Source organism: Scardinius erythrophthalmus, assembly GCF_964197995.2.
Source record: "Scardinius erythrophthalmus genome assembly, chromosome: 2".
NCBI classification, from domain to species: Eukaryota; Metazoa; Chordata; class Actinopteri; order Cypriniformes; family Leuciscidae; genus Scardinius; species Scardinius erythrophthalmus.
In genome coordinates this window covers 3,183,770-3,197,757 of record NC_138222.1, presented here as the reverse complement: position 1 = coordinate 3,197,757, position 13,988 = coordinate 3,183,770, and the positions used below count along the sequence as shown (strand labels likewise).

Below are 13,988 nucleotides of genomic sequence, written 5' to 3'. Positions count from 1 at the left end.
CGACTTATGAATTTACACATGGTTTGTCTTAAAGCAGATTAAAAACACCACATTAAAAGCTTGATTTTCATGCCTTCAGATGGGAGTTGCACAGAGATTCTCGCCCTTGAACCATCTGAACTTATCAGAAGAACGGGCAACACTGTCCGGTAGGAACGGGAAGAAGGATCTGCCCACACACACATCTGGTTCCTGCCAGAGGAAACCTGTGTGTGAGCTTTCACTGTTTACTTTCGCTTGGGGAACATGAGGACAGCACACATGAGCTGAGGACATGATTTATATCTATATATATACAACCAAACAAAAATGTACTCAGACACCTTCAACATTTCTCACATTATCACAGTTTATTCGCTATAGTTTAGAAAACGGTAATAAAATATGACAAGAATCAGTTGATATTTGACTGGTTTTGTCCGTCCTTCTGTTAGACTGTCTCACACATGAGTTATGTTGAATATCTGTCAGCTGTTAAATTTAACTACACAATTAGATAATACCAGTTTAGCTCAACCAATCACCAAGCAATGCTTCATTTTGTTCAGTCTGTGTGTAAAAAGAGCATTAGCAATTAAAGAAAAAACACTTCAACAAAACATGATCAGGTCAAAGTGTCTGAATAATATTTGGTCCCAAATTATTATTAATTTTACTGGTAATCACTGTATGAACAATATTTGGGTATAAAATGTCTCAGTTTACTTTATTTTGCTCTCCTCACTTTCATAAATGAATTATAGTGTCCTGCACACACTAAAAAAATATCAAAAATTATATCTGGTGTCTGAATAATTTTTGATCTGACTGTATAAAGCTGTTTAATTTAGATGTTATCACAGATTTATCCTAACTCTCTTTATGAAATATCACTACAATTGTGCTTGGTTGTCATCAATGGGAGATTCTAACTCAGTTCTAGTCGGTTTAATATGTACACACACACATTGACCAATTAAAGTACAGTCTCAGCCCACAGTCAGTCTGACCTCTCTAACACACACACACACACACCCTTTCCTTTGAGCGGTTACAGAGAGAGAGAAAGAGATAAAGAGAGAGAGAGAGAGGAACATGTCTCCTGCTGTGACAGAATAACACTGCTTGCCCATTAACTGTGGAGAACGGCACTGATATTGCTACCGAAGCTAGAGAGAGGAAAGAGTTTGTGGTCAGCATTTTAAAAGGAGGAAAACTTTTCCAGGACTCGAGATCCTTGCATCTGATCTTCTCGTTGGGTCGCGTTCCTGAAGGCGTTTGCGTGTGTTCCTGAACTGGACGCCTTTGCTCTTCCCACAACTATAGCTGGGTCTTTGGAGTTGATTTGTGGATTTGATGCATTGGGATGAGATGGCTGGAGAGATCCATGCAAGGAGACTTCACAGATCTGGGATCAGGAGAGCATCTTCCATCGTTCAGACGGTCATGCTTCATCGACTGTCCGGCAGACAGTCAACAGGTGAGAGACAGAAACATGCATGTGTTGTAGAGTCAGAACACAGTCGTTCTTTCATGCGATGCTGGATGATTCTTGCCATGTTACTCTAGCGGAGACGACTGGTGGGATCCTGTGATGGAGAACAACATCTAAAACATATCCTGGTGACCAGCAAGGGTTTAAAATCACTAAAATCACAAAATATGAGCGAGTTAGTTGGGTTCAGAAGTTCCCTCGAGAAAATGATCTACATACATGCATTTCAAAAGCTTGGGATCGTTAAGATTTTTAATGTTTGTAAAAGAAGTCTCTTCTGCTCACCAAGGCTGCAGTTATTTGATTAAAAATACCAAGAAATAACAGTATTTTGTAAATATTATGACAATTTTCAGCATCATTACTCCAGTCTTCAGTGTCACATCATCAGAAATCATTCTAATAGGATGATTTGATGCTCAAGAAACATTTATGATTATCAATGTTGAGAAAACTGTTTTTTTTTTCAGGATCCTTTGATGAATAAAATGTTTGATTTATTTGAAATAGAATATTTTGCAACATTATAAGTAACTTTTGATCAATTTAATGCACCCTTGCTGAATAAAAGTATTGATTTCTTTTATTTGCCCCCCCCCCCCCCCAAAAAAACACTTTTAACAATTTTCAGCAGTCAGCAGGTGAGAGACAGAAACATGCATGTGTTGTAGAGTCAGAACACGGCCGTTCTGTCATGATTCTGGCCCAATACTCTGGTAGAGACGTCTGATGGGATGCTGTGATGGAGAACAACATTCAAACTGGTGAACAGCAGAAAAATTTGACCAAAACATGGCTGTGCTTGATTGACTACATTTTTTAATCGCATCAATTTGATCAAGGAATTGTGTTTACATGAGGCAATATTGCATAAATCTCATTATGCATGTAATCCTAGTCAATGTCTTCTGAAGAAATACGTAGAGACATCTGGTGGGATCCTGTGATGGAGAACAACATCCAAAACATATTCTGGTGACCAGCCGGGTTTGAAAATCACTGAGGTCCAAATTTGAGCGAGTTATGAGGGAAATGTTTATTTCTCTGATCAACATATGTGCATTTCAGACGTTTGGGATCGGTACGATTTTTAATGTTTTTAAGAAAAGTCTGTTATACTCACCAAGGCTGCATTTATTTGATTAAAAATACCCCCCCCCCCACACACACACACACACACACACACAAAAAAACACACACACACAAAAAAAACAGTATTTGTAAATTTTATGACAACTGAAATGAACTGTTTTTCTATTTGGATATATTTTAAACTGTAATTTATTCCTGTGATCAAAGCTGAATGTTCAGCATCATTACTCCAGTCTTCAGAGTCACATGATCCTTCAGAAATCACTCTAATATGATGATTTGATGCTCAAGAAACATTGATGATTATTATCAGTGTTGAAAACAGTTGTTTACATTTTATTTTAGGTTTCTTTAATGAATGGAAAGTTCTACTTCATTTATTTGAAATAGAATCTTTTTGTTACATTATAAATGTCTTTAATGTCACTTTTGATCAATTTAATGCATCCCTGTTGAATAAAAGTATTGATTTATTTTAAAATAATGCTTATGTAATCTTGCTGATCCCAAACTTTTGAACAGCAGTGAATGTGCACTGGAATTAACGCTCAGCAGCTTCTGTGAATAGAGCCCCGCCCACTTTGATTTGATTGGTCGTCTCAAATTTCTTGACATTGACGAGCGCTGACAGACCAATGACAGCTCAGATGAGAGGATCTTGGTGCTGTGCAATATCTCTCAGCACTAAAGCAGACTTAAAACAATATTAGCCAATTATTTCACAAGCCTTTATAATATACACCTCGGAAAAATCCCGATCTCGTGACCTCATAGCCTCTTTTCAGCAAGGCGGACAGAAACTGAATCTCCAGGAAAAGGCCATGTCTTTTTTTACCTTGTACCCTTTTTGACTTCTTTGCACAGGATAAAAGCACATGCACAGCAAATCATGTAACCGGGATCACAATATCTGAGAACTCTGAAGCCACTTGAGACCAAATACAAGAATTTTAAGCCAAAGTACCACTTTTAAGTTGCACTTTATGGCTTTAGGGCGAAAATGGTTTTAGCTTGCGTTGAAAGGTAATATACAGCGTTGCACATTACCTGTGGCGCTCGGCTCTTGGCAATAATGAGCTCTGCACACGTTTCCCTGATAAGCCCAGGGTGATTAGGCTTAGTCATAAACATCCCCTGTAATTCAGTGATAAAATGGCTGAGGCAGCGAGTTAAACGTCCCGAAGGCCAACGCTTGTCTCAGGCACTGCTACCTATCGAGGTGTGTGTGCACTAGGGGCGTATCGATACCCTCATGTCACGACTCGATACATATCACTATACTGATCTCACGATACGATATTATTGCGATACTCTAAGACATATGGTAAAAGGTTAACAAAAAATGTACTGTTGTTTAAAATGCTAAATTTGGTATTTCATTGTGTGTGTAAATGAATAGGCTTGGACTTGGTGCTGAAACCCAAAGCACAGGACAATAGAGACACCAGAATAACAATATTCATGATTCTGAAGATGAAAATACAGAATAATTTTAGATAAATATGATTTCTGTTTTCGTTCGAAGTCCACAGTAATCGATTGTCGAGTTCACGCGATCATAGGTAACTAAGCAACAGTGGAGAACTCGGCAATCGACTACTCTGGACTTCGACCGAAAACAGGATGTAAATACAGGTATGTGCGCTGGCTGAATTAACATCACTTTTATTAATATCTTTCACATCTACTGCAGTCAGATTCACTCGTGATCACTCTGAAGGAATCACTCACATTGTCTGTGCACTTGTAATGACACATCAAGGATGTTAAGAGGCTAAAAGCAGGTTTATATATTGCCCCATTGAAGTCAACAGGGTGCAAATTTTAAAAAGAGGATAACACGATGTAGGCAACACCGATTTTTGTCGTTGTTCTCTGTACTGACAGCACTCCAAATTTACAAAAAAATGAGCTCAATGTTAAAATTGACCGGAGTTCTCCTTTAATGAAGTACTGACACTAAACTTTCTCACACAGTAATTTTTGTTTTGGGTGAACTATCCACGATACATAGTTGCGTTTTTGTATTGCGCTATATTGTGATACGATATATTGTTACACCCCTAGTGTGCACTGTAACGGTCACTTTACATAACAGTGCATTTACGGTAATTCGAGGTAAGATGAGAACTGCGCATGTGCGTTAGAGAGTGTGTCAGTTATAGATTATAGTTAATAACTTTCTTTTATTTCCCTTTCTATTTGTGACCAGAGTTGAATGTTTATTTGTATCCTTTTTTTCACTCAATCCCCATGTATGAGGATGAGTGTGATGTTTAAAGGGGTGGTTGATTATGATTTGACTTTTCTAACTTTAGTTAGTGTGTAATGTTGCTGTTCGATCATAAACAACATCTGCAAAGTTACAACGCTCAAAGTTTAAAGCAAAGGGAGATATTTGCTTTTACAGAAATCGCTTTTTAAGAACTACAACAAACGGCTGGTAGAGACTACACCACATTCCTCCCGGGTTAGTGACATCACTAACCCTAAAATTTACATAACCCCGCCCCCTGAACACGATTTATAGATTATCATGACAGAATATGCTAATCAATGACTAGATGATAGTTAACTCCACATCAGCTTCATAAATTCATCAACTAACCATTCAGAAATGTCCTGTTGCTTCTACATGTTGTCACTTCTTCTTGAGTCTCTCCATCTTTGTCCGACTCCGGTTTGAACATAAAAGTTTTTGACATTTTCAGTGTGTCTGTGTGAGGTAAAATGACACAAGCTCTTGAAGCTCCGCCCCCTGTGCCGGGAGCAGAAGCTCATTTGCATTTAAAGGGGCACACACAAAACGGTGTGTTTTTGCTCACCCTCAAAAAGTGACAATTTTAACATGCTATATAAAAATATCTGTGGGGTATTTGAGCTAAAACTTCACATACACACTCTGGGGACATCAGAGACTTATTTTACATCTTGTGAAAAGGGCATTATACCACCCCTTTAAACCATTTTATTAATTCCATGGAAAATACACCATCTCTCGTCTCTCGTACATCTTTTCCTCCGACACCAAGGCAAGGGAAGTTTATTCATACAGCACATTTCATGCACTATGGTAATTTAAAGTGCTTTACACAGAAAGGAATTAAAATAATTACAAAATAAAAGCAAGGAAAATTAAAACAGTTATAAAAGGAATTTAAAAAATAAATGATACAGTTATAAAATGAATTAAAAAAGTAAAAAGATTATACATAGATAAACTTCTCATCTGGCAAAACACCGGTGTATCATATTTTTCACAACTCCCAGTTTTACTGTGAGATTATTACATTGTGTCTGTGGTGTTCTTTCGGCACACCTAGACATCTATTGGACGTCTCGGTCACGAGTCGCACGGGTATATTTGTAGCAAAAGCCAACTATACATTGTATGGGTCAAAATTATCCATTTTTCTTTTATGCCAAAAATCATTAGGATATTAAGTAAAGATCATGTTCCATGAAGATATTTTGTACATTTCCTACCGTAAATATATAAAACATGTATTTGTGTGAGTGAATGCAGCACAATCGCCAACATAAATGAACAACTTTAAAGGCGATTTTCTCAATGTTTCGATTTTTTTGCACCCTCAGATTCCAGATTTACAATAGTAATATCTCGACCAAATATTGTCCTATCATAACAAACCATACATCAATGGAAAGCTTATTTATTCAGCAAAAAATGTACCCATGTGACTGGTTTTGTGGTCCAGGGTCACATATTGTTTTTCTCTCTGGGCAACATCATCTCATCTTTGCGTTCCAGCACGTGTGAGAAGGGGCTGATGGGAGGTGTAGTCAACAGCTGCGCAATGAAGGGGCTTTTCATGTCGCGAAGCTTCTTGTGAGGCGGCAGATGTGGAGCGACTCGGGCAACAGCTGCGGAAAACGATAACCGGAGAGATGTCAGAGCGCTGGCTTATCATCACACACACACACACACACACACACACACACACACACCAGTCTGCAATGAAAAACAGCCACCCACCACCACACACAGAAAAAGATGGGGGAGCCGAATTGAAACCCTGACATTTTTAAAGAAAAAAAAGAGGGGGGAAATTATCAAAACAAAGTCTGGTTGTTTGCTATCGCTGGCAGCAGAGGGTTTATAAACCGCGCTAATCCACAGCTATTTGAATATGTATGCTTGGATGATATGTTGGCCAGTGCTTTAGCATCTTAGCATAGCTGACAGCGCTGTGTGTGTGTGTGTGTGTGTGTGTGTGTGTGTGTGTGTGTGTGTGTGTGTTAAGGGAGGAATGAGGACAGAGGAATTATGCTATCCTGAATGCTTTTCCAGCCATGACAAAGACTAAATCAATAATGTGTTGGACTTCACTGATATTCGGGAATGCAGCGCTGTTCGAATGTTCATGGATTAGGTGCAGATGGTTCATGACAGAACATGAGGATCTGATGTATTCAGGATGGCTAAAACAGAGAAGCTGTGTTTAAATGCCTACAAGACAGCATTATAATGTGTCATATTCATTATATATTCTTGGAAACAACCACTACAAAATCACTTGTACATCCGACTCATAAAGTTGAGGTTGTAGTAGATTTAAAGGGATATTTCACTTCAAAATTAAAATTTCCTGATCATTTACTCTCCTCCACGTCATCCAAGATATTCATGTCTTTCTTTCTTCAGTCGAAAAGAAATGAAGGTTTTTCTCCCAGAGAGGATTTCTTTAAGACTGCAAGGGAAGCTCGGCTTCCCCTATAAAGTCAAAAAATCAATGGTCAAATATGTACTACTGTGTTGACATTTTATTGACTAAAAACATGTTCATCTCAAAGACGAGTTGGTTCAGAATCAGTAACATATAGCAGGTCGGCTGACTCGATTTCCTTCTCATCATTCCCGTAGCGTCACAGTGCTTTTCCCTGTTGAAGCCCAGCGTCCAGTGACTTCAGTGAAGCTGCTCTGAACAGTTTCTTTCAGTGCTTCAGAACTAGACGGTCATTGGATAAATGCTGCGATTATGACGCTGTTACGTAATCAAACCACTGGAGGCAAGCTGGTGAGGACCCAAACGCAAACTTTACTTTTCAAAACATAAAACAAAGGCATGGCAAGGCATGAGACAAGAACAATGGCAGGAAATAGTCAGAAACATACAATACTAGACAAAGACACAGGGCAAACATGAGGGCTTAAATACACAAGACTAACGACCAGACAAGGGACACCTGTGAACAATAATCAGACGATTAACCAAAGACAAGACACATGGCAGGATCACATGACAAACGGAATCACATGACAAGAACCAGGAACAAAAAACAAAACCCAAACCGTGACATAGCCCTCCCCCTATGGGCGGCTCCTGACGCCCATAAAAACAACAACAACAACAAAAAAGTTCAGGAGGGCGGTGAAGCGGAGGCGGTCTCGGGGGCGGGATGGAGGGCCAGGCCCGTGGAGCAGCAGAGGGCCTGGAGACTGTAGCAGGACTGGAGACCAGGGCAGATCAGGCAGCGCAGGTGACGAGGGCAGATCAGGCTGTGCAGGTGACGAGGGCAGATCAGGCTGTGCAGGCGACCAGGGAGGAGACATACCTTCAGGCGGCCATGATGGAGAAGACCCCTCGGGCGGCCACGGCGGAGAAGACCCCTCGGGCGGCCATGGTGGAAAAGACCCTTCGGGCAGCCACGGCGGAGAAGACTCCTCGGGCGGCCACGGCGGAGAAGACCCCTCGGGCGGCCACGGCGGAGAAGACCCTTCGGGTGGCCACGGCGGAGAAGACCCTTCAGGTGGCCACGGCGGTGAAGACCCTTCAGGTGGCCACGGCGGTGAAGACCCTTCAGGTGGCCAAGGCGGAGAAGACCCTTCAGGTGGCCATGGTGGTGAGGACCCCTCAGGTGGCCATGACGGAGCCCTTTGGCCCCCCCCAAAAAAATACTTGGGGAAAGTCCCGGGTCTCAGAGAGGGATGGTTAAAAACAGTCTCTGACCGGGCTGACGGGGACCGTGAAGAGGGTTCGGTGCTGGGCAGCGATGAGGGCTCGGTGCTGGGCAGCGATGAGGGCTCTGTGCTGGGCAGATCCAGCGGTGAGGGCTCTGTGCTGGGCAGATCCAGCGGTGAGGGCTCTGTGCTGGGCAGATCCAGCGGTGAGGGCTCTGTGCTGGGCAGATCCAGCGGTGAGGGCTCTGTGCTGGGCAGATCCAGCGGTGAGGGCTCTGTGCTGGGCAGATCCAGCGGTGAGGGCTCTGTGCTGGGCAGATCCAGCGGTGAGGGCTCTGTGCTGGGCAGATCCAGCGGTGAGGGCTCTGTGCTGGGCAGATCCAGCGGTGAGGGCTCTGTGCTGGGCAGATCCAGCGGTGAGGGCTCTGTGCTGGGCAGATCCAGCGGTGAGGGCTCTGTGCTGGGCAGATCCAGCGGTGAGGGCTCTGTGCTGGGCAGATCCAGCGGTGAGGGCTCTGTGCTGGGCAGATCCAGCGGTGAGGGCTCTGTGCTGGGCAGATCCAGCGGTGAGGGCTCTGTGCTGGGCAGATCCAGCGGTGAGGGCTCTGTGCTGGGCAGATCCAGCGGTGAGGGCTCTGTGCTGGGCAGATCCAGCGGTGAGGGCTCTGTGCTGGGCAGATCCAGCGGTGAGGGCTCTGTGCTGGGCAGATCCAGCGGTGAGGGCTCTGTGCTGGGCAGATCCAGCGGTGAGGGCTCTGTGCTGGGCAGATCCAGCGGTGAGGGCTCTGTGCTGGGCAGATCCAGCGGTGAGGGCTCTGTGCTGGGCAGATCCAGCGGTGAGGGCTCTGAGCTGGGCGGGACCAGCGGCGAAGAAGGCTCTGAGCTGGACGGGACCAGCGGCGAAGAGGGCTCTGAGCTGGACGGGACCAGCGGCGAAGAGGGCTCTGAGCTGGACGGGACCAGCGGCGAAGAGGGCTCTGAGCTGGGCGGGACCAGCGGCGAAGAGGGCTCTGAGCTGGGCGGGACCAGCGGCGAAGAGGGCTCTGAGCTGGGCGGGACCAGCGGTGAAGGCTCTGTTGGGCAGACGACTGGGCAGGCGACTGGCTCTGGCTCGACTGGGCAGGCGACTGGCTCTGGCTCGACTGGGCAGGCGACTGGCTCTGGCTCGACTGGGCAGGCGACTGGCTCTGGCTCGACTGGGCAGGCGACTGGCTCTGGCTCGACTGGGCAGGCGACTGGCTCTGGCTCGACTGGGCAGGCGACTGGCTCTGGCTCGACTGGGCAGGCGACTGGCTCTGGCTCGACTGGGCAGGCGACTGGCTCTGGCTCGACTGGGCAGGCGACTGGCTCTGGCTCGACTGGGCAGGCGACTGGCTCTGGCTCGACTGGGCAGGCGACTGGCTCTGGCTCGACTGGGCAGGCGACTGGCTCTGGCTCGACTGGGCAGGCGACTGGCTCTGGCTCGACTGGGCAGGCGACTGGCTCTGGCTCGACTGGGCAGGCGACTGGCTTTGGCTCGACTGGGCAGGCGACTGGCTCTGGCTCGACTGGGCAGGCGACTGGCTCTGGCTCGACTGGGCAGGCGACTGGCTCTGGCTCGACTGGGCAGGCGACTGGCTCTGGCTCGACTGGGCGGGCGACTGGCTCTGGCTCGACTGGGCGGGCGACTGGCTCTGGCTCGACTGGGCGGGCGACTGGCTCTGGCTCGACTGGCTCTGGCTCGACTGGGCAGGCGACTGGCTCTGGCTCGACTGGGCAGGCGACTGGCTCTGGCTCGACTGGGCAGGCGACTGGCTCTGGCTCGACTGGGCAGGCGACTGGCTCTGGCTCGACTGGGCAGGCGACTGGCGCTGGCTCGACTGGGCAGGCGACTGGCGCTGGCTCGACTGGGCAGGCGACTGGCTCTGGCTCGACTGGGCAGGCGACTGGCTCTGGCTCGACTGGGCAGGCGACTGGCTCTGGCTCGACTGGGCAGGCGACTGGCTCTGGCTCGACTGGGCAGGCGACTGGCTCTGGCTCGACTGGGCAGGCGACTGGCTCTGGCTCGACTGGGCAGGCGACTGGCTCTGGCTCGACTGGGCAGGCGACTGGCTCTGGCTCGACTGGGCAGGCGACTGGCTCTGGCTCGACTGGGCAGGCGACTGGCTCTGGCTCGACTGGGCAGGCGACTGGCTCTGGCTCGACTGGGCAGGCGACTGGCTCTGGCTCGACTGGGCAGGCGACTGGCTCTGGCTCGACTGGGCAGGCGACTGGCTCTGGCTCGACTGGGTAGGTGGTTTCGGCAGGACGAGACCCTGGGTTTTGCTTGATAGCGTCCCTTCTAGCCGATCGCACTGACGCCAGCGGTGGGTCTATCATGCTGGATAATAATCTCGGACGTCCAGAGTCCGATCTGGTGACCGGTCTGATGACTGGCGTGACGTGAGGAAACTCAAGTTCAGCGGGACTGACGTGAAGCTCAGGCTTAGAGGTTACCGTGGGCTTGCGGGGCTCCTCATCCGCAAAGCCTACAGTGAACGACGAACCGCTCCACATCAGGGCAAAGTCAATATACTCCACCAGAGTGTTACGAGGGGTATTGGCTGGCATGAGCTGGTAAAGTGATTCATTGAGTCCATGACGGAACATGTCCTTTAACACAGCATCATTGAAATCCTCCCCATGACAAAGCTCGCAGAATTCCTTCACGTAATCCTCAACTGGACGGTTTCCCTGGCTGAGGCGGAAGAGGCGGATTGCTGGGTCCATGATTTGGTCTAGTATTCTGTTACGTAATCAAACCACTGGAGGCAAGCTGGTGAGGACCCAAACGCAAACTTTACTTTTCAAAACATAAACAAACATAAAACAAAGGCATGGCAAGGCATGAGACAAGAACAATGGCAGGAAATAGTCAGAAACATACAATACTAGACAAAGACACAGGGCAAACATGAGGGCTTAAATACACAAGACTAACGACCAGACAAGGGACACCTGTGAACAATAATCAGACGATTAACCAAAGACAAGACACATGGCAGGATCACATGACAAACGGAATCACATGACAAGAACCAGGAACAAAAAACAAAACCCAAACCGTGACAGACGCTCAGCGTCTCTGGAGTGAATGAGGAGTGGGCTGGCCTGGACTCCGGCTTCTGCATGATGATGGAGGGTCTGTCGAAAGGCTGCGTCTCCTTTTGATTGACAGCGAATTCATACAATAAAAAGTCGCTGACGCTGAAGCTGTTCGCACTCAGTCCCATCGCGGATCAACCTGCAGCAACCTATTTCTTGGTATTTGCGTGTCGAAATTGCTAGCCAATTTTCATAATACATTTCACACAATTATACATTTATATATTTATTATATTATTACTTTATTATTAGTAGTAATAATTAAAAAAATATTCAAATAATTAAAAAAATATTAGTAGTAGTATTATTATACTTTATTATATTATTATTTATAATTTTATTATATTATTACATTTATACAATTATAGCTAACTCTGCTGGCCATTGAGAGGACACTGGTCAAGTCACTGGAAAAGACGCCTAGATGGTACGACAGGGTCACAGAGCATTTTGTTGAAAAGGAACATAGGGCAGAATTTACGTATGAATAAATGGACAATTTTTATGATGTAGGCCGAAAATGAGCTTCCCCTCTTTGAAGGACCAGCAGCCGCCACTGTTTTCTCCATATAGTGACTACAATGGGGTCCAACAGGTTGAAGGTCCAGATGTGAGTTTCAGTGCAGCTTCAAAGTCTCGACACGATCCAGCCGAGGAATAAGAGTCTCATATCTAGACAAACCAGCGGACAATTTATTAAAAAAATAAAAAATGTATATACTTTTTAACCACAAATGCTCATCTTGCACTAGCTGTGATGCGACGTAATCACGTTGACTTTGTTTTCTGCTCATAATGAGAACATTTTGATTATTTTGTACGTTGCTTGTTTGTTTTTAGTAGATACTTATTTTAAGAATTAAAATAAAAATGTAAAAACGGTCCCATTCAGTGTCTTTAATCAGTCACATGGTCTTCTTCTCTTTTTCCCAGTCATCTCAATGGCAAAAAGTGTCCCAGTCAACCTGAACGCACCCCATTACATCGGTGTCTAAATGTAAAAAATAATAATAGCTTGATAAAACATCTGGTCTTCCCTTTTAATATTCATATCCAATTGGGCTCAACTGATGAAATATATATATATATATATATATATATATATATATATATATATATATATATATATATATATATATACTGTATATATATATATATATATATATATATATATTAATTTACATTCTCAGATGCCACTGTTTTGCCTCTCAGGACCCAATATTCTGATCTTTGTTGGCTATTTTTATATTATATAAAACTATATTTTTCTTTAACAAAGTACGGTAACACTTTTTACAGTATGAAGCCCATGCTTACAATGAAATATATCCCCATTTATACAACTATAAGTAAGTATTAATTTTCTATAAACATATAAAGACTCATTAAGACATATACTGTAATTATAAGAACAGGTATAGTTACATTCATATTATTTTAATAAATACTTATACTAAGTCATGCATTTGCTTTTTCAATGCACATGCTCATAATCTATACGCTGATTTATAAATGATCAAATATAAAATAGTTCCCGAGACACTTGTTTGCTGCACCACTTAGTCATAAATTATGTCTTTAATGGCTAATGTTTACATTAGAGTTCATGAATGGTTCTTTTGATTTGAAGATGAAGATAGTAAAAGTCAGATCTGTAGGTTTTGGAACAGAACTTGTTTGTTTGTTTGTTTGTTTGTTTGTTTGTGTGACGAGTCGTTTTGTTAGATACCATGGTATATGATAATTATTCATGGTATATGTGACCCTGGACCACAAAACCAGTCACATGACGCACGGGTATATCTGTGGCAATAGCCAACAATACATTATATTGGTCAAAATTATTGATTTTTCTTTTATGCCAAAAATCATTAGGATATTAAGTAAAGATCATGTTCCATGAAGATATTTTGCAAATTTCCTACCGTAAATATATAAAACATTTATTTTTGTGCGTGAATGCTGCACAATCGCCAACATAAATGAACAACTTTAAAGGAGATTTTCTCAATGTTTCGATTTTTTTGCTCCCTCAGATTCCAGAATCATATCTCAGCCAAATATTGTCCTATCCTAACAAACCACATCAATGGAAATCTTATTTATTCAGCTTTAAGATGATGTATAAATCTCAATTTCAGGGAAAAATGACCCATTTAACTGACTGGTTAGGTGGTCCAGGGTCACATATATAAGCAAGTACACCATCTGACACACACCGCGTACCACTACAGTACTTTCTAGTAAGGAGTCTTCGGATGTCTATATATAAGTGTGTATGTGAGCACACGGCATGGGGGTGGGACAGGAGAAGATGAAGACAAAACAAGTACGAGACAGAAAAGCAGAGAACAGTTATTCCTATTTCCTCTGCTC

The 13,988-nt window shown here is 44.3% G+C and overlaps 1 protein-coding gene across 5 annotated transcripts in view; it reads left to right on the top strand.

Moving 5' to 3' along the window:
- The first annotated feature begins 981 nt into the window (after window positions 1-981).
- Window positions 982-13,988, top strand: part of cbfa2t3 (CBFA2/RUNX1 partner transcriptional co-repressor 3) — a 74,521-nt gene continuing 61,514 nt past the window's right edge. For 2 of the 5 annotated variants that reach the window (XR_014029635.1, XM_081358797.1), the window contains exon 1: window positions 1,019-1,459. Coding sequence is in view for 4 of the 5 variants with exons in the window: in XM_081358797.1 (XP_081214923.1) it covers window positions 1,336-1,459 (124 nt within the window). In the remaining variant the exon portion in view is untranslated. Of the gene's footprint in view, window positions 1,460-13,988 lie in introns of all 5 variants that reach the window. The other 3 variants (XM_081358796.1, XM_081358794.1, XM_081358798.1) reach the window with 2 other exon arrangements.